General features: G+C 38.7%; 1 protein-coding gene across 1 annotated transcript in view; it reads left to right on the top strand.

Annotated features, from left to right (window-relative positions):
- The window catches only part of CUBN (cubilin), a 244855-nt gene that overhangs the window by 175358 nt on the left and 50289 nt on the right, over nucleotides 1-19208 (top strand). Inside the window, exons 49-56 of the mRNA XM_024575816.3 lie at nucleotides 518-689; nucleotides 1773-1979; nucleotides 3762-3911; nucleotides 5742-5863; nucleotides 6344-6569; nucleotides 8157-8344; nucleotides 11114-11270; nucleotides 12697-12846. Of these exons, the coding sequence (XP_024431584.2) occupies nucleotides 518-689; nucleotides 1773-1979; nucleotides 3762-3911; nucleotides 5742-5863; nucleotides 6344-6569; nucleotides 8157-8344; nucleotides 11114-11270; nucleotides 12697-12846 (1372 nt within the window). The remainder of the gene's footprint in view (nucleotides 1-517; nucleotides 690-1772; nucleotides 1980-3761; nucleotides 3912-5741; nucleotides 5864-6343; nucleotides 6570-8156; nucleotides 8345-11113; nucleotides 11271-12696; nucleotides 12847-19208) is intronic.

Genomic DNA, 19208 nt, shown 5'->3' with positions numbered 1-19208 from the left:
AAAGGAATTGAAGCTTGAATCTATTAGTAATTAGGAAAGAACTATTGACAGAGATTGGCTTTTCAAGGCATTTTAAAACATTTGATTACGTTCTTCACAGCACCCCAGACTGAGACTTAAGTCCTCATTCTGAACATCAAGGGTGCCGGTGCACTGTCAGGGAGAGCTGCCCATCAGTGAGTCTGTGAGCTGACATGGGAGGGGGTTGGCATTTCTGCTTCACGTGTGGAGCACGGTTCCCCGTTGCAAAGCATACAGCAGTTTTTCATTTGTCAGCGCCTGGCAGGAGGGTATGAGTGCTGTACTGTCATTTAGTGAAATGACCCTGAGGCCACAAAATGTGCTCTGGGTAATATAGTGGTTTGTGGCACTGGGCTAGGAGCCTGTATTGTTCAGTAATTCATTTTAGCACAGGGTTTCCTGAGAAGGAAGTGTTTCTGGACTCAGAATGTAATCTCCTAGGAAATATTCAGTAAGATGGACTGTGTGTCTAAAGGTTAAACTGTTTTTCTAACAGGTATTCAATGGCATTAGAAGTAACTCACCCCAGCTGGAGAAGCTGTGTAGCAGTGTGAATGTAAGTGATGAGATCAAATCTTCAGGAAATACAATAAAAGTAATTTACTTCACCGATGGATCCAGGCCATATGGAGGCTTCACTGCTTCCTACACATCCAGTGAAGATGCAGGTAATAGAGGACGTTATGAATACATATGCATTGCAGATGTCCCCGCAGCTGCTGCCTCCAACAGCAGAGCCATCCGTTTTCACTTTAGTGTTTAAAGTTACACCTCGGATCTTCCGCATTAAACAGACATATGTAACCAGACAGAAAACCCATGATGGATAAGAATTTATAAAAATTAAAAAATAATTGGTTTTGGAGAGAGAACTGCCATTGTGAATTAAAACTTTAAAAAATACTGTTAGAAAAGATGCTAGCTCAATTCCATGCAATGTTGCCATTAGAGTTGGCTTCCAGTTCTGCAGTCTTCTGTCATTCTTTTGTGCTGAGAGCCCACCTACCTCTTAGAAGGTAACCCATTTCCAGGGCGTCACTGCATTGATTTAAGACAGATTTTATTGTTTCTTAGTCATCTATCTACATACACATTTCCAGTGTAAATGAGGAGGGGTTCGCATTGGACATAAAGTATTTAAAAATTAAGCAAGATATGGCTTTCCTATTCCAAATACCTTCTACTTTCCAGATTGGTGTTATTATCCAAGAGGTTTTAAATTTAGGAAGATTGGAATTTAAAAAAAAAAAAAACCCTGTAAGTTATTTTATTGATACGTAGAGTGTTTATTTCCTATTAAAAGGGGCAAATTCATTGGCCCTGCAATGTTAAATGATCTGTTTGATCCAATTAAACTGTTAGATAAGTAGAAAACTGCTAAGTAGAAGCAATTGGGACCACTGTTATATTTTGATATTCCTTTAAATTAAATATTAATAAACAGTAGGCTCAAATGAGGAAATATTAATGCACAGCCAAACCCCACCCACTCACCTATTTTTCACCTACGGGAAGATAAAGAAGGGGCCTTTTTTGGCACATATTTTGTTCTAAACCCACTGAAACTTCTCCCAAGGTTTGCATCCATGAGCCAGCCCCTCACCCACAACCTTTACTTCACCTAGAAAAGAAAATGAAAGTAGTAAACATGTCGCTGCTCTCGTGGTAGAGATCGCTCCTGTATTGTTTATATCTTCTGTTGCGGCATGAGTTTTACCACTGCTTCCTCTGTTGCCCTTTGTTTCTTTTAGTGTGTGGCGGGTCCCTTTCAAATTCCCCTGGAGGAAACTTTACTTCTCCTGGTTATAACGGAGTCAGTAATTACTCAAGAAACCTAAACTGTGAATGGACACTCAGCAATCCAAATCAGGGAAATTCATCCATTTACATTCATTTTCAAGATTTTTACCTGGAAAGTCACCAAGACTGTCAATTTGATGTCCTAGAGTTCCGAGTGGGTGAGTTCAATCAAGGACATTTCTCCCATTTATCTACACTATTCTTCTTATTGCTGCAGACGCCCAGCGATGAGAGGATCAGATGGCTGTAATACACGCACATAAGATCCTGAGAAATGTTGTTCAGACAGAGCCATAACTCCGTGTGTGCTCAGCTGAGGAAAACATACCTGTGGACAATGAGAGGGATGGATCAGTGTCTAAAACCTGGTTGTATGTCTCAGTTGCATGAGATTTACCCAGGGGAAATTCTGGCCTGTCTTCCCTCTCTTACTGAGTTCAGGTGCTCCCTTCAACTGAAATCTAGTACTCGAGACTCCTCTCTTCAGAGAGTGGAACAAAAAATGGTCAGAATGTCAGTGGTTTACTGAGTTTACTGAACTTACAGGATTCACAAAAGCGGCTGTGGAATTCTGCTTAGTCCTTTGAAGTCAAAGGAAACTTTGAGATGCACCAGATGGAGACAAGCCCATGGGAGCTCTGCGAGAAATCATCCCCAGAGCACTCAAGTTTGTCTTTGAGTTCATGACAGAAAGGGACGGAGGTGTAGTTGGTAGTCCATACTTCTCTTAAGAATGTTTAAATATCTTCACTCAGGAAAGATGAATCCATTTTAGTTCTTTCCTATAGTCAAGGCGTAGGCTGTCCATTAAATTGCCCGGATCAGCACATTGACACTCTTTTCCACATTAAAAAACAGAGGAGGAAAGTAACATGGTAGACCATCTATGCCATCCAAGGTTCACCAAGTTCCTGTTACTGCAAAATTTAAAGAAAAGGAGGCTGAAAGCAGTGACAGCTAATGTAGTTTTCTGGTGACAATTTTAGGAATCAATGATGGGTTTGAGAACATGGAGGACAGAATTTTCTAGAAGGAGAAATAGATAAAGTCTGTGATCACAGACCACCTACCTCAGCAGGAGAATCACGTGGGCTCTGGGAGACCGATAAATCCAGAGGAGGCTCATGGGAGAAATGGAAGTTGCAGTTTGAGACTGTTCTCCATGTGATTCTGGTGAACCCTCACCACCACCACTGGCTCAGAGCCTCTGGCGTGTAGATTCAAATGAAGCAGCTGTATGCCAGTGAAATGCAATCTTCTCTCTAGTCCTTCATTTTAGAGACAGTCAAAATACTATATTTTGTTGACTTTTAAGATCAGTGATGTTGTTTTACTTAAAAAAAAAAGCAAGTAAGTGTGAGCTCTACAAGTGCTCTATAAATGTTAATCAAATTACCATGAAAAGTAATCTTCATGAAAATATTCAGCTTCGAATACAGTTCTTGGTCTGAGTACCGAATATTCCGTGTGTTTTAGTTGATTAAATACAGTAAAGAAATCATTAAAATATTAGGTACTTACCACTTTTATCTTGTTTATTTAGTTTGTTACTGTTGGGATTATATTTCTTACTTCCTAAAAAAACAAGGTACAACCAAAAAGTTTTTTTAAAAAAATTAATTGCATCTCTATTTAGATATACTAAAATAATTATGAAAACAAGTTGGAACATAATGGCACCTACATTAGAGAAAGAGGCCCATACCAGAAAAGCATGCTTTTTTGTTGTTGTTTGTTTGCTTTTTGTCTTGGATAGTCTCTTTCTTTTGAAGTTGACAGAGATGGAGAGGAAATTTTGAAATGTCTGTTACTAATGAAAAATTTAAATGTGTGTTAAAGAATACCTTGAAGATTTCTTACTATTGATTCCTACTGAATTCACTAACTATATTTCTTAAAAGCTGTATAAATCATGGCGCTTGATGTGTTATTTTGCTCAGGTAATGCTGACGGGCCTCTGATATGGAGGCTCTGTGGACCTTCAGCGTCTACAGTGCCGTTGGTTATACCTTATCCTCAGGCATGGGTACACTTTGTCACCAATGAGCGCATAGAGCATATTGGATTCCATGCAGAGTATTCCTTCACAGGTAAGACTTATGATTAAGCTTTCAAACTCTGGCACTAAAACAATAGGTAACATTTTTATAATATTTTCCCTAAATATCTCATACATATTTTGTTGGATTTATTTCTAGGTTGCTATTGCTTTTGTTGCTAATGTCAATAGGACATTCTGAATTACATTTTTTTGATTAGATATTGCTGATATCTAGGAATTTTTTAATTTTTATATTGGTTTTTAGCCCAGAGATCTTGCTATACTTTCATTAGTTTAGTATTTTAACTATCATTATCTTTGGTTTTTTGTATAAATAATCATATCTTCTGCAAATGATAGTGCTTTTTTTTTTCCAGCCCTAATACTTCATTTCTTTTTCTTGCACTATTTCACTAGTTAAGCCATCATCATAATTTTGAATGGAAGAGATGAGAGCATCTGGTCTTGACCTTAATGTCAATGCCTGTGACGTGCCATTGTTAAGTACATGGGCTGCTCTTAGGTTTTCAATAAATACTCCTCATCAGAATAAAGAAAGCCCCTTAAATTTGTAGTGTACAAAAAAGTTGTGTTTGCTTTTTTCCCCCTGGGAATGGATGTAAGATTTTATCAAAAAATTTTTCTGCATCTATTAAAATGACTATTTTCCTCTTTTAATATGCTAATGTGATAAATTATTTTGAATTTTTTTTCTCTTTAAACCACTCTTTGATTTCCAGGATAAACCCTATTTAGTCATGATGTATGTTTTGAACATATTGCTAGGTATTATTTGCTAATGTTTTGTGTTAGATTTGCATCTATGATACTTAGTTTGCACCTGAAAATTTCATCCAGGTCAGGCAGGACTACTCCTTGCTGCTTCTTTGGGCCCTTGAAGTTTTTCTAGTTCCTTTCCACCAATATAGCAGTCCTCTCAGATCCGCGACTTTATGTCAACTCTCGACTCCACTTCTTGATTGTGTGGGGGTCTGAGGTCATATGTTCTCTTTCTGTCTGGTCATAAAAACCTTAGACCCCAACCCCTGGGACCCACATCTTGGTTCTCTATCTTCTCAGACTAATATACTTTCGGTGTGAGATTACCCCTCAGAATTTGAGTGCACTTATTTGTTGATTTTGGAGATCTCCTTTCTTCCCATTAAGTTTGGATATGAATCAAAATATGTTTTGGTTATAGTTTTATCTAACATTTTTTATGCTATAATCAAATGGTTGATTGGGAGGAGGAATGAGGAGGAATGACATTAGGACAAGCACTGTCTACTCAATTAATCATTTTGCCAGTTTATTTTTCTTTATTAGATTGAAATAAAGGAGTCAGACTTCAGGAAGCAGTGTAATTTGTGTGAAACATCATACCATGCTATGCTTTATATGTGTATCTGTTTTTCAACTGCTATGCTAATATACAAGTATACTTTGACAGCTGGCTGCAGACATATGTGCTTATTATCAAATGACAAAGTCTTTAGTTATGGAAATAATCATATTCTTCCAGCTTATATATTCCATTGGCCTGGCTTTTTCAAGAGAGGCAATTTTATTTATTTTGCCTCTAGTTCATTCACTCTCAGTTATACACACACACCTAATTTTTCTGCATGATGGTACAGTATTATCTTCTTTCTCCCTTGTACTACACCTGAGCCTGTTCACTCTGTGGTTCTGTATATAGGAATCTGCTTATTCTAATCTTGCACATGGTTTTACATTGCTCTTATCCAATTTCATTTATTTATTCATTTATTGTTTTTTTAATTATAAAATATGAGAGCTTTAAGTATAATGTGCCCTGGTTTTGCAGGGGTTTCCCCCCCTCCCTATCTTATTTAGAAGGTTACAAATCTAATTTCAGACTGCGGTGGAATACAGATAGGTGAGAGTGGAGTGATCACAAGCCCCAACTATCCAGCCTCTTATGACAGCTTGACACACTGTTCTTGGTTGCTGGAAGCCCCGCAAGGCCACACCATCACTGTGAGTTCTGATGACTGAGAAAGTTACTTCTGAGACTATAATGTCATATCCTGTGTGGGAACAGAGTACTTGTAATAAGCAAATATTAGCCTGTGATTTTGCAATCAGATTATTTTCTCCCTAAAATTCTCTCATAGAATGACATCTGTAAGTTTGCAATTAATGAACAATAAGCTCTCTTTCTCAGGCACTGGAAAAGCTGTAAGTAGGAGATAATTCCGCACCCAGGAGTGACTGAGGAGTTCTCCCTAGTGATTCTAGTTTGGAGAGGAACATCCTTTTTCACAATTTCTGAGAGAAACTTCAATAAGGAGAAAGAGAGGAGAGCAAGGGAGAATTAAATAAGAGACATAAATACAAAATTATATAAATTAAAACAAAATAAAAGGATTTGTGGGGACCTTAACTAACTCTGGGTAGATAAACTCCCAACTCGTAAAATAATAAGGAGGGCCTCATTACTTCTTTCCTCTCCTGCAGCTGACATTTAGTGACTTTGATATTGAAATCCATGCAACCTGTGCTTGGGACTCTGTCACTGTGAGGAACGGTGGTTCTCCCGGATCGCCCATAATAGGACAGTACTGTGGGACATCCAGCCCTGGGCCCATCCAGTCTGGGTCCAACCAGCTGGTGGTGATTTTTAACTCGGACCATTCAGTGCAAAATGGTGGATTTTATGCTACGTGGAGCACACAGACTTTAGGTAAAAGAAACATACTCTGCACTTACCATCTTTTTTCTTTGAGTCAAAAAATTTAATAACTAAGTCAGCAAGTGTAGCGTTTGTATACTCTCTGTAAGACTCAGGTCTAAATGCATCAACTCATGTAGCAACACTGAAAGGAAGACACAGCACCAATACATGTTTTTTCCATTTTGCACAGGCAGAAACTTAGGGCACGTGGGTTAATAAATTGCCGAGATTGTGTAGCTAATAATCGGTAGGGTCAGGGTTTGAATAAAGACAGAGGAGCCCAGAAACTTCGATCTTAACACTTCACTGTTCTGCCCCCGTAGGCAAAAGGGCACAACCACAGAATCACAAAGTGTTGGAATTGCAAGGAATTTAACATTTGGCAGCCTGGAGGAATACTGATAAGTGGTGAGCTGATGGCAGGAAGATAAGGGTCCGCATCCTGTGGAGTCTTGGCTTCCATATTATCCTTAAGTAGTGGGGAGCCAGTGAAAAGCGCTGAGCAGCAAAATAACAAGATTTGTGATTTAAGAATGAGTGCTCCGCCTGTAGTACATGACAAATAATCACACATTTGATTTCAAAGGATGCAACATTTGAGTATATAAAGTATGAACTTCATGGAAGTTCCCATGAAATGTAAGAGCTTGCATCGGATACTTTTAGTCAGGAGTTTTTTAGAGCCTTGCAGTGTCACACACACAGGGAAATTCTTTCCAGGAGAGTCAGAGTTATTACAAAGGTCTTTATGGAATGAGTCGAATGTTCCCTCTTTAAAGCACTGGTTGCTGTGAAGTCAGAAGGGAGTTTTTTCCCTTTTTTTTTTTAAGATTTTATTTATTTAGTTTTAGAGAGAGGGGAAGGGAGGGAGAAAGAGAGGGAGAGAAACATCAATGTGTGGTTGCCTCTCCCATGCCCCCTACTGGGGACCTGGCCTGCAACCCAGGCATGTGCCCTGACTGGGAATCAAACCAGCGACCCTTTGGTTCTCAGGCTGGCACTCAATCCACTGTAGTTTTCGTCATGTCTTAAGTACATAGTTCAATAGTATAAAATAATTCTAGATTTTTTATGTCAGTCCATGTACTTTATTTCCATTCATCAATATTTTAATATGAATGAACCAGTGTGATTAATGGAAGAATGTTCCCCTCCTCAAGATCACTTTCTCTAGCCCAGTGTGTTAGAATAAAATTGCAAATGAGTAAGGACTTGTATTCTTGTGTGTTTGTGGTAATAAAACACACAATTTGGGATTGCTGGACCACAAATTGTAGCCTCAAAGGGGGTATATCATATTGGTATTGTCTGAGGACAGGGTAGAAATCCATCCTCTTTGTGACAAGGATTAGAGTTCTCAGTTGAGTTCCTACAGGTGTGACAACAGAGTAGCAGCTGACGCTTCCTGTAGATTCAGAGCGCCTGACACTGACTGAGCACTCTTGTTGTTTGCCTGCCCCAAGGGCCCGGGACTCAAACGTAAGGAGGGGCGAGCTAAAATCTCACATTTAGAAATGTGTCTTCTCTGGAAGTCCTGGCTTATCAACATTGTTATTTTCCTCCAGATTAATGACTTTTTCCATGACAATTTTTAAGGTTGTGGCGGAATACTTCATTCAGATAATGGAACAATCAGATCCCCCCACTGGCCTCAGAATTTTCCTGAGAACAGCAGGTGTTCCTGGACGGTCATTACTCATGAAAGCAACCACTTGGAGATCAGCTTTGACAACGACTTCCTCATCCCCAGTGGTGATGGACAGTGTCAGAACAGCTTTGTGAAGGTTAGTGGGCTCTTTATTGCAGCAGAACTGGTTTTGTGAACATAAACATTTAGAGTAGAAATGACTCATTGCCTCTCAAAGTAAGAAAAGGACAGTTTTGCTGCTTGGATTTCTTGAATTAAAAAAGTGAGAAATCTCGACTATTAGGAGTTAAACTTTGAACCACAATGCGCATATTGCCATGTGGCTTTTTATTTGCTAAAACACAGGAAAAGTAACTTAAGGAGATTGTTTTCTGGCCTTATTAAATTCTCATGAGCATTAATGGTTCTTCCTTTCTGTAGAAACTGAAGAGAGAAGGCCAGATTTTGTTTTCTCTCTCATTCTCTCTGCCTCTCTCTCTCCTCTCTCCCTGATAGATCCTCTGGGACAAAATGAATGTAAGGCACCATTACGAGCACCATTAAAGTATACTATACAAATTACAGAAGGCTAGAGAAGTGGCTATTGTCGCCTTCACCTTGGCCTTACGAGCCCACAGACTGAAAAGACCACGAGAGAGACCCAAGTCGAACAGTGGCAGAGAGGCAGTAGAGAGGCTGCCTTACAGATCCTGCTCATGCGGCAGTGGCCCCACTGTCACTGGCTTATGACCGTGGTGACTGATTGGGAATTCATTCTGTCTGTTCCGTCTGTGCTCTTTTCCATCTTATGTGTGTTATTTCTAGTAGGCTATGCCTTTTAGTGGGAAGGACATCAGCCTTAAATCCACATTAGTCTGGACTCTATTCAGATCTCTTCCATCTGCCACCTGCTTGTTTCTCTGTGAGCTGATTAAACATTTGAACTTAAAATTACTCAACCATAAAATAAAGAGAACAATTCCTAGTTCAGTAGGATTGTTTTAAGCATTCGAGGTAATATAATATAACATAGTGTTCAGTACTGGGAATATAAAACCACCTAATGAATAAAATATTTATTATTATTATTATTATATCATCTCTCAACTCATGTTTTATATCTAATTAATCTGTGCTTACTGTGTAAATAAAAATCCTGTACTTATATAAAATATGTGTATAATAAAACACGCTTAATATACACTATTCCTCATTGCTTTTCTCATGAAACAAATGCACTCTCTCACTCGTGGACTGAGTCAACACCTAATGTGTAGATGTAAGACTCGAAAGTTCTTTAACTGTAAATAGGGATATGAAAAATTTCTTTGGCCCATCTTTCCTCTGGTCGAACTGGAAGTCTCCCCGACATCAGGCCAAGGCAACCCACTAGCAGGCGGGGGCAGGTCAGAGCCCTGCTGAAACTAAGTGGCCTGGGGAGGCGCCCTTTCCCCTCCTTACCTGAGACTCCTATTTCTGCCAACAGTTACAAAAGTTGGTGGGCAAATCCAGCAAGAAGGATCCACCTATAGCACGCAAACTTAAACCTCACACCTTGTATAAAAATTAACTCAAAATAGACCACAGACTGAAATGTAAAATATATAGCCATACACTTTTAGGGGAAATAAATAGCAGAAGATTTTCAGGGCCTAGAGATAGGTGAAAAGTTCTTAGACTAAACATAAAAAGAATGATCTGTAAAAAGAAAAATTAATTAATTTTATCTCATCAAAATGTAAAGTTTTTGTTTTGTGAATGCTTCGGTGAGGAGGGTGAAGAGACAGGCTTCAAGGAGGAAAGATCACAAACCTGCATCTGACAGCAGGCTACTATTTAGAATATATACTGAACTCTGAAACCCAAGAGTAAAAATACAAAATTTCTATTAGAATATGGGCAAAAGATATAAACAGATATTTCACCAAAGACAATATACAGGTGGTAAATAGACCTAAGGAAAGATGAATGTCTTTCCTTAAGTCTCTTTAGTTTTCAGAAAAGCTAGAAGTTGCAGGGTGCCAAGTCTGGGCTCTAGGGGGGCTGAGTCACCTGGGTGATTTGATGTTTCACCAGAAGACTGCATGAGACGTGATGTGCTAGTGGGCACGTTGCCAGGATGAAGCTGCCAATCACCAGGTGCCCATAGCGGTGGCCTTCTGAATCATCTGAACAGTTTCTGCAAAGCAATGTTCAAATTTAATGCAAAATTTGATGCAGATTCATTGCTCTACTCACTCAGTCATTTTGAATGTGACAGCCACACAGTACACACGCTCACTCAAAGACATCTACCGCCCCCACTGACTAGTACAGCGAAGTCGTCATTATTCACACGTGCACATTCCAGTCCACTCCCCTTGGCTGGCAGGTTATACTGATGTCATGCACACTGTTCTTGTTATATTATCCATGGTTGGACTTTTTCTGGATTGACCTTGTCTACTTGGAATTCGTGTCCACTTTCTTTATGCTCTACAAAAATATTAATTTTGACAGGCTCCTTACTTGGTAGTATTCTCTACTCATAACCCACAATTTCCATCCACTCAACAAACGGTAAGCCCCACACACTTCTCTCTCTCTGTCTCTCTCTCTGGGCATCTAGCAAGCTCAGCTAACTTAGATTAGGTCAACTAGGAGAAGGTAAGAGGAAACTGAGTAGTGATTGATTTTTCAAAAAAAATTACTGTCTAGCAACACAAAAATAAACACAATGTGCTTGGAAAAATAAAAAAAATGAGACATGCTGTTAAAATGCAGCTTAAAACTATTCTCAAAAGAAAATGTTGCAGATTTGCATGTGTTTTATTTACTATTATGTTTAGGTTGGTATACACCTTCATACCATGATTTCCCAGCATGGGCACATTAAAGTGTCCACAGGAAAGCCTTGAGCATTAAGTTGTGTTTGTGGCTGTGCTAGGTGTGGGCAGCAACTGAGGCGACAGACACTGCACTGTTATCCACGAGCTGTGGGAACGTGGCTCCCGGCACCATCACCACACCGACAAATGCATTCACAGCTGTGTTCCAGTCTCAGGAGGCACCAGCCCAGGGCTTCTCTGCTTCCTTCGTAAGCCGTAAGTGGCACTAAAAACCAAACTTAGAGATCCTTGAAAGGGTGTGGCTGCCACAGGCAGACCTGGGGAGAGTGGGGCACTGCACCGGGGTTGGCTAGAATGGGGGGTCCATGTGGGAGAGTGTGGCTTGGCCACCTAATCCTGAGAGTATGCCCATCCTTCAAAAATCAGTGAGAATGGAACTGAATTCAGTGGGAGGCCAGTTGAGAATTGATGTAAAAGGCCTGAGTGCCAGTAAGACATCTAAAATTAACCCTAAAATCCCAAGGGGCCAGGAATTTGGCAGGTGCTCAGGAGGCTGATAGTTACTAGTCAACCAGGTCCCTGGCATGTGGCACATTGACTACCTGCGCTGAAATTATCTGGGCCTTTAAAAGCACATGGATTCTTGGGCCTCAACTGACCCATCTGAATTCAGAATTTGCATGGCTGTGGACGGGCATGTTTTAGCTCCCATCCAGATGATTCTCATGGCCAGTAAACTGTGGGAGCCACTTGCTTCAGAATTTTCCCTTCCTTCTCTTGTTACCACTCACAAATGAGGTTAGGGGGAAATGTAGCAGTGTTTAAGCCTCAGAGCCAATGGTGTGTGCCTGTTGGCTGAATTGAATCAAGTAGCTACTAATTGCAAACCACTGTTTAGGAAAAAGTTTGATGGAAGGAATTAGTGGGAATAATGAAGTGAAGGGGTACTTTAGACACAAATGAAAGAAAGAGTGGAGGTAATGAAAGTCAAATCGAGACCTCACCTTAGGTCTTCACTGGGTTGCTTGTGTATGAGTGTATATGTGTAACTGAGTGTGCGTAATATCAGTGTAAAAGGACACTGATATTTATGAACCTGATAGATCAGCACGTGATGGGGGTTAACAAGTTAGTGTCGACATGGAAACAAAAGTCATTTTAGTGGTAAAAACATAGCTCTGTTTCTGACACCAGACATTCCGAGTGTTGGGATTAGTACATTCAACCATTAAAAAAAAAGGCAGGTATTTTTAAGGTCAGATTATAATGATAATTAAATAATAGAGTGTTTTAGTAACATAATAAGATATTTTAAAAGCATCAGGTGTACCAATGTGATACCAGTCACTTTTCATCAGTCATTTCTTTATCTACATGAACCATATTAAGTCTTTGCTAAATTATCCATCCTTTACTATCTTAAAATTAAGTGATTTATAACAGATTTGTGGTAAAAATTTCAACTACTTAGTTGAAAACCCTGCAGCATTTTCTGAAAAATATGTTTTCATTTATTTTTTAAATGAGAATTCCATTCTCTTAGTTATTGTTTCTTCTATTTGGAGTGCCGCAGAGAACACGTCTCTATAGAATTGAGGACATTTGAGTCTTATCCTCACTGATAAAAAGATACCGAATGTAGGAACAAATGTTTTGATAATGCTTTTTTCTTCCTACACAGGATGTGGAAGTCATTTCACTAAGCCTTCAGGTTACATCATCTCTCCAAACTATCCAAGGCAGTATGACAACAACATGAATTGCACCTATTTCATAGAGGCCAGTCCTACGTCCGTGGTCCTCTTGACTTTTGTATCTTTCCATTTGGAAGGTAAGTTTATTCTCATGTAAATTACAATTGATTCTTAATAAATGAATGAGGAATAACTAGAGGCATAGATAGTCTAAAATAACCATTTGAAGAAAATATTTTAAATGTTACAGAATGCCTTTGATATAAACTTGATTAAAATTCCATCCAGTGTTTTAAGAACATAGATACCGTGCTGTTCCCTCCAGAAGTGAAACAAAATAACACAAGAGCTTTAATAACACAAGCCCGAAGTTAACACCTTAAGGAAAATAAGTCTGGAATGTATTACATTTTAATAATAGTTTTTAACTTATTCACTTGCACTTATACTCTATGGACACACGTGTGGATATACATACCCACAGTCATGCACACACTGTAACTGGTAAGAGAAACTATCAAACTAAAATTTATCAGTATTTGAACTGTACTTTTAAGTGTTGTCATGGGACACTCTGTATCTCCTATCTCTTTTATTGTCTTCATCAATCCCGTAGGTTTGTGAAATCTCTAACCACAACCACCTCATCGGGTTCATTACAACTCTAGGGGATGGGCTGTGACTGAGAGAACAGTGGAGCTTCTGGTTTGGGCTGGGCTGTGGGTCAATAGACACAACCTGATGTTTAATGGATGCTTTGACCCTGCATGAGACAGATCCCTCCAAGGAGATGGGTGTTTTCAACCACTCAGTCATACTAGTATTTTTTACAAATTAAATTTTCATTGCTAACGTATAATTAATCAGTAAATTTACCAAGCTACCTCTGCACCATTAAAACTTCTTTCCCTTTAGGTGGTCTACCATGGCAATGAAAAGCTACATTTAGCAAAATGTTCTCCAGTGCTCAGTGTCCGGGAATTTAGGTTTCATAAAAGTGACAATGACTTGTCCTCATACCCTGATAAATTACACAAAGCCTCTCTCTCATCTGATCCTTTTCCTGTGACCTCCTTTTCCTAACTTTCACAAGTTGTGGTTTGGGGCCCCTGTGTTTGCTAGAAATTGCCAAGTAAGCATAGATGTATGTCCCTGTAAAAATGGAATATGACGTTTAATGTGACCTTCTCAGCATTTGCTAGCACCAAACCCCAGCAATATGAAAAGATGTTCATGATGTGTATGGCATTAGGAGCAAGGAAAGCAGTTTATGTAAGATGATCCAGTTTTCTCTTTCAAATAATGTGCAAGTGAATAAATCTGCAGGGTTCTTAGGTCATACTTGAAGAGTTGTTACCACTGTGCCATAGGTTGTCATATTTATTTTCTTCTTTACACCTTTTCTATTATTTTTATACTCAGGGGAAAGTTGTTTTAGTAATAGGGGGAAGTGTGTGGCTTGGACTGTGCATTTCTCCTCTCATTAAATTACAGAAACAGAAGAATGTCATATGCCAATGTCATTTAGAGTAAACAGGAGACTCTGTCCGATGTACTGTGTACAATAGCCACAACGAAGCACTGCTGTACCCGTGGGATATGTATTATTACAAGGGAACCCACACTTACGCTCAACAGGAGCTCCCCGACTAGATGGGACCCAGGGACAGCATACTCCAAGTACTGGACGTGGGGTGTGGCAGGGGCGGGCGCGGCATTTCAGATGGGTCCCCAAGGCCAGGTTGACCGTTCACCAGGCATCTGACTATGTAAATTGCTTAACCTTTTTGATAATCACTTTCATCTTTTTAAAATATAAAATAGGCATTTAAAAGTCAGAAAATGCCTAAAGAAACAGATTTTGTGAGCTATAATTCACTGAGTGGCCACTGTTTTGTCAGACCCCCAGATGTGCCGTGACACAGGATGCCTGAAGGCAGATTAAGTGATTTCAGCTTCTACTAATGGATTTGCTAATCATGACCCAGTTGAAAAGACTGATTTTTAAAAAATAAGATAATATCTTTATGATAATGCCTTGTGACATTTCCAGTGTTACAAGTACTCAGTATTTTCAAACCGCTAAGTAGGTAATTTCTGGCTACCGTTTAACTAAATTATGATGATTACCAGAAAGGGCAACATTAATCAAATCTTTAATTAGATTCTTATCCCTAATCATATCAATGCTGATGTTCATTAAATAACATCAAGAAGCTAGAAATTCGTTAGCTACAGTAAAATAACTTTCTATCCCTTCTAGAATGGGCCCAAAGAATTCACGTGCAGCATGCTGTGATAAACCTGGGAATTGCTCTCAGGGTGAGTCACAGCCTGTGTGTTTCAGGAGCGTTGGCCTTTCAAACTGCTCTTGTCCATAGGAACTGTTGAGGGACTAAGTCCCAATGACTAAACATTTCTGAGCCCAACATACCAGCAGAGCCATCGCTGACCTAGGAGGAGATGAGGGTTCTAGATCTGCTCTTTTGTTGGGCTCTCCCAGCCAATGCAACACTGGAAGCACATTTGTCCGTACATGGTGATTGCTAAACACTGACGTCTGGTTAGGAAAGGTTTTCTCTTCAGGCTGGTATACTAAGTATCCAACTACATACCGGCGGTTTCTGTACAGGGAGGTTACAAAGGTTCAGTAACTTCTTTCTTAACTACTTTTCACTGAAGCTCCTCTAAAAGTATGTTATGATGTTTTACGTTGGCCTAAATTTCTCCACCTTTCTTATTATTATTGCCTTTCCAATACTAGTCATTCTATAAACTACAGACTTATCTTTTCTATATAACCACTACTTAATATAAAAATTCCAGTGAAGTCAGTTAGAAGTCATGGGAGAAACTTTCATTTAAGCATTTATTTATAAGACAACTTTTTTTTTCTGAAAGTAAACTCAACGCTAATATGGCTCTTGATATTCTGAACAGTGTCTTCAAAAGTTGTGAAGTGGGAATTAACAAATTCAAAATGGTTTTTTTTTCTTTTGTCAAAAATGAAACCAGAAACAGATTAAAGTTAACAGGAAAGGATGAGAGAGAAACGTCCAGTGTTTGTACTTATTTTGTAATCTGATGTCATTAAATAAATACTTATTTTATTTTCCCACCCATTGAACAGTCTAGAAGTATATTTTCATGTTCTTATTATTCGTGTGGCCAAGTAGATGCCTCCAAGTTGCCGGGAAGATTAAAGGCCATTTTTTTCATTACTCTGTAAGGTAAAGAAAGCAGTTAGCAGACATAGTAACCTAAGGCAGTGACTGCCTTCTATACATTGATTTTTCTATTATTAAAATTAGATAATAACATTGATTCACCTTGGTAATGATAATGAAGAGTTTAGAAATTGTTAACAAAAAAATTCCTGTAAATAGGCAAATTCAAAACTCAATTTCCTGAGGTCCAGAGTATCTTTTGATAAGAACTGGACAGAAGAGTAGCACCTTAGCACAGACAGTGGAGAGAACTAGAAAGGCAAATGCTTTGGCTCACTGTCCTCTAGGGATGGCCTCAAAAGCCCCCAGGGGAATAGGGCTAGATTTCCAGAACAGCCCGATAGGAAGTCCTATATAGTAGTTGCTTGAGTTCTCTTTTTCTTAAATTAGAAATACTGGTTTACAAGCTACATCTAGTATAAAGCTAAAAGGAAAAAGAAAAATTAATTTTAGACTTTTCCTTTAGCCCTTTTTTTCCCACTAAGAAGCACAAAAATTGAGTTTTGCCAGTTGTCTTAGTTCACATTCCATCCCCCCATTTAATCGAAGTTTTTTAAGTGGCATTACGCAACTACTTATGATTTCTTCTCTTTGCCTTCTCAGTCATTCTGAAGAAATCAGTATGTAGGCACATTTCACAATTCATTACCTTAGAAAGCATTGGGCAATGGTTCTTTTGAAATACTTTCTATGGATATTTTATTCAAATTGGTCTAGCACCGGAGGACAATCTCACATAACATTGGTTATGTGAGATTCTTCACTTGCCTGTGTTTTAAAACTTTGGCCTGCATGCTCTATGGAGCTTAGTTTAATCCTAGCACATGCTTCTTCCTCCCTCTGATTCACGCCCTTCACTGAGGTAACCAGCTACTTGGAGCACAGATAATCAGACAGACAATAGAGCTCATTCACAGCTGCCCCCTAATTCACCTGCCTTGCCTCTCCCTTGCGGCCTTTGCCACATTACTGAAAAACTTTATCTTATCTACAATATTAAATTGTTTCAACCAAAAGAATTTTTCTCTCTCTACTCCTCTTAGGCAGCTGTGCCTCTCTATGACTCTCAGGAAAAAATTGCAATCTGAATCTAAATCCCACAAGTTTATATAACTTTCTGATTTACTCATCCCTGTTTCCCTTTCAATTCTCTCCAAGTTCTCAGAATCAGAATTCAGAATCAAACATTGCTCAGTAATAAAGTTCAATGTAATGAAAATTATATTTTAGTATGTTGAATAGAGCCCTACTCATTTTAAACAATAAATGGGTTTTAAAGGTTTTTAGAAGGAAGGAAAATAGTTATGAAAACAAATCATGGAGGGTCACCTTACACATCAGAGATTTCGTAGTAAATGTACAACAAATTGTTTATGGAAGGTAGAGTTAAGAATAAATGTGGCTCTTTGTTCCATGAAATGGGCTCTAGTTGAAGGAAAAAGTACTATTCAATTTCAGGATATTTCTCTTCCTGACACGTTCTCTTATGTGTCATTGAATGCTACCTCTTGGTCGTAACCTCAACTTTGGTATTCATCCTGCTTCTTGAAGAACATTTTACAGGCCTGAGTTCCTTTCTGTCTCTAACAGGCAATCATGCTGGTTGCATTTAACTGTACCTATTCTACTTAAGAGCTTTGTATACATTTCAGTTAGATATTTAATTGATTCCCCCTATGCTTATAGAAAACTGTTTAATATCATTATTTTCTGATGCCCGTGGTCTTTGTCACCAAGTGCCCGCCCATTGAAAATGAGGCTGTATCTTTGATTTAATACAGTGATGGGTTATGTAGAGCTTGAGGAAAAGCTGTGTATGTGTGAATTATTTGACACCTAATGGCATCTTTATATATCAATTTCTTGTATATATTACCTTGTTTATAATAATCCTTGATACGTTCTCAGACTTTAGGTAACTTTATAAGACCTGATATTATGTAATGTATGATTTCTCGTGCAAAAAAATTGGAAGGACACACTGCTTTAAAGAAGTGACTACTGGATAGGAGAATGTTTTAATCCATCAAGCAACTTTCCGAATATCTTAACTTCCACAGTTTATTGAGTCAGGCTTTGAGAATGGGCAGATTATGTTTAATGGTTTATTTAGTTATTTGATTTTGTGTTGCTATCTATGAAATATTAATATCCCCTCTCAACTTCCTCTGCTTCTCCCCTGCCTAACTTCCTTATTGTTAAATATAGACCTTTTGTAAACAAATGAATTTTGATTATGTCTCAATAGAGATATACCACCTCTATTTTATGGTGACATTTCTATAATTGAACTAGTTCTTTTGATTAATTATTTGAGAGAATAATCAAGCATGACACATCTTACCTTATTTTTCACAGTCTTTTTATTATTTTGTAAGATAACTATCACTATGATAGTCTACGAGGTCTGTCTATAAAGTATCCAGCCATGTATATGTAAAATAGAGACATTTATTGAAGAAAACACAAGAAACAAGAAACGTTGTACACAGGACAATGAAGCCTCAATCCCCTTCAAAGTAGACACCTTGGGAGCTCACACAGTTCCCCTAATCGCCATCAGCTGCCCCTTTGTAGTTTCCTGAATCTCATCGATGATCTGAAATCTCTTCCCTTTCAAAGGGGATTTTAGCTTTGAGAAAAGCTAGAAGTCACAGGGCGCCAAATCTGGGCTGAAGGGGGGCTGAGTCACCTGGGTGATTTGATGTTTCACCAAAAAACTCCGCAAGAGACATAATGTATGAGCAGGCCTGTTGTAGTGATGAAGCTGCCAATCACCAGTTGCCCATAGCCGTGGCCTTCTGAACCATCCAATAGTTTCCATAGAGGAATGAATGAAGCAAAACTTGATTCATACTTTCTCAGACATTTTTAATGTGACTGCCGCACAGTACACATGCTCACTCCACAGGGTCTACCGTCCCCCTGACTAGTACAGTGAAGTCGTCATTGTTCACATGTATGCATTCCAGTCCACCCTCCTTGGCTGCCGGTTACATCGATGTTGTGCAAACCACTCTCATATTAACAATGACTGGACCTTTTTTGGACAGATCTCATATATCAGGTTGCCAACAACTTAAATACAGAATAACTTCAGAGAAGGCTGTTTCTGTCTGATCAGTGCAAGGCCAAGACTGTGATCTAGCATCAGCAATATTTCTCTTAATTCTGTGGTTTTGGATTTATAACTTTATATATTTTTGCAGGCTAAAGATATTTTTATAAATAATACATAACTTTTTCTCCCTCAGACTCACCTACTCTAAATT

This window comes from Desmodus rotundus, chromosome 4 (genome assembly GCF_022682495.2).
Source record: "Desmodus rotundus isolate HL8 chromosome 4, HLdesRot8A.1, whole genome shotgun sequence".
Classification (NCBI taxonomy): Eukaryota; Metazoa; Chordata; class Mammalia; order Chiroptera; family Phyllostomidae; genus Desmodus; species Desmodus rotundus.
This window is presented reverse-complemented; position numbering and strand designations above follow the sequence as displayed.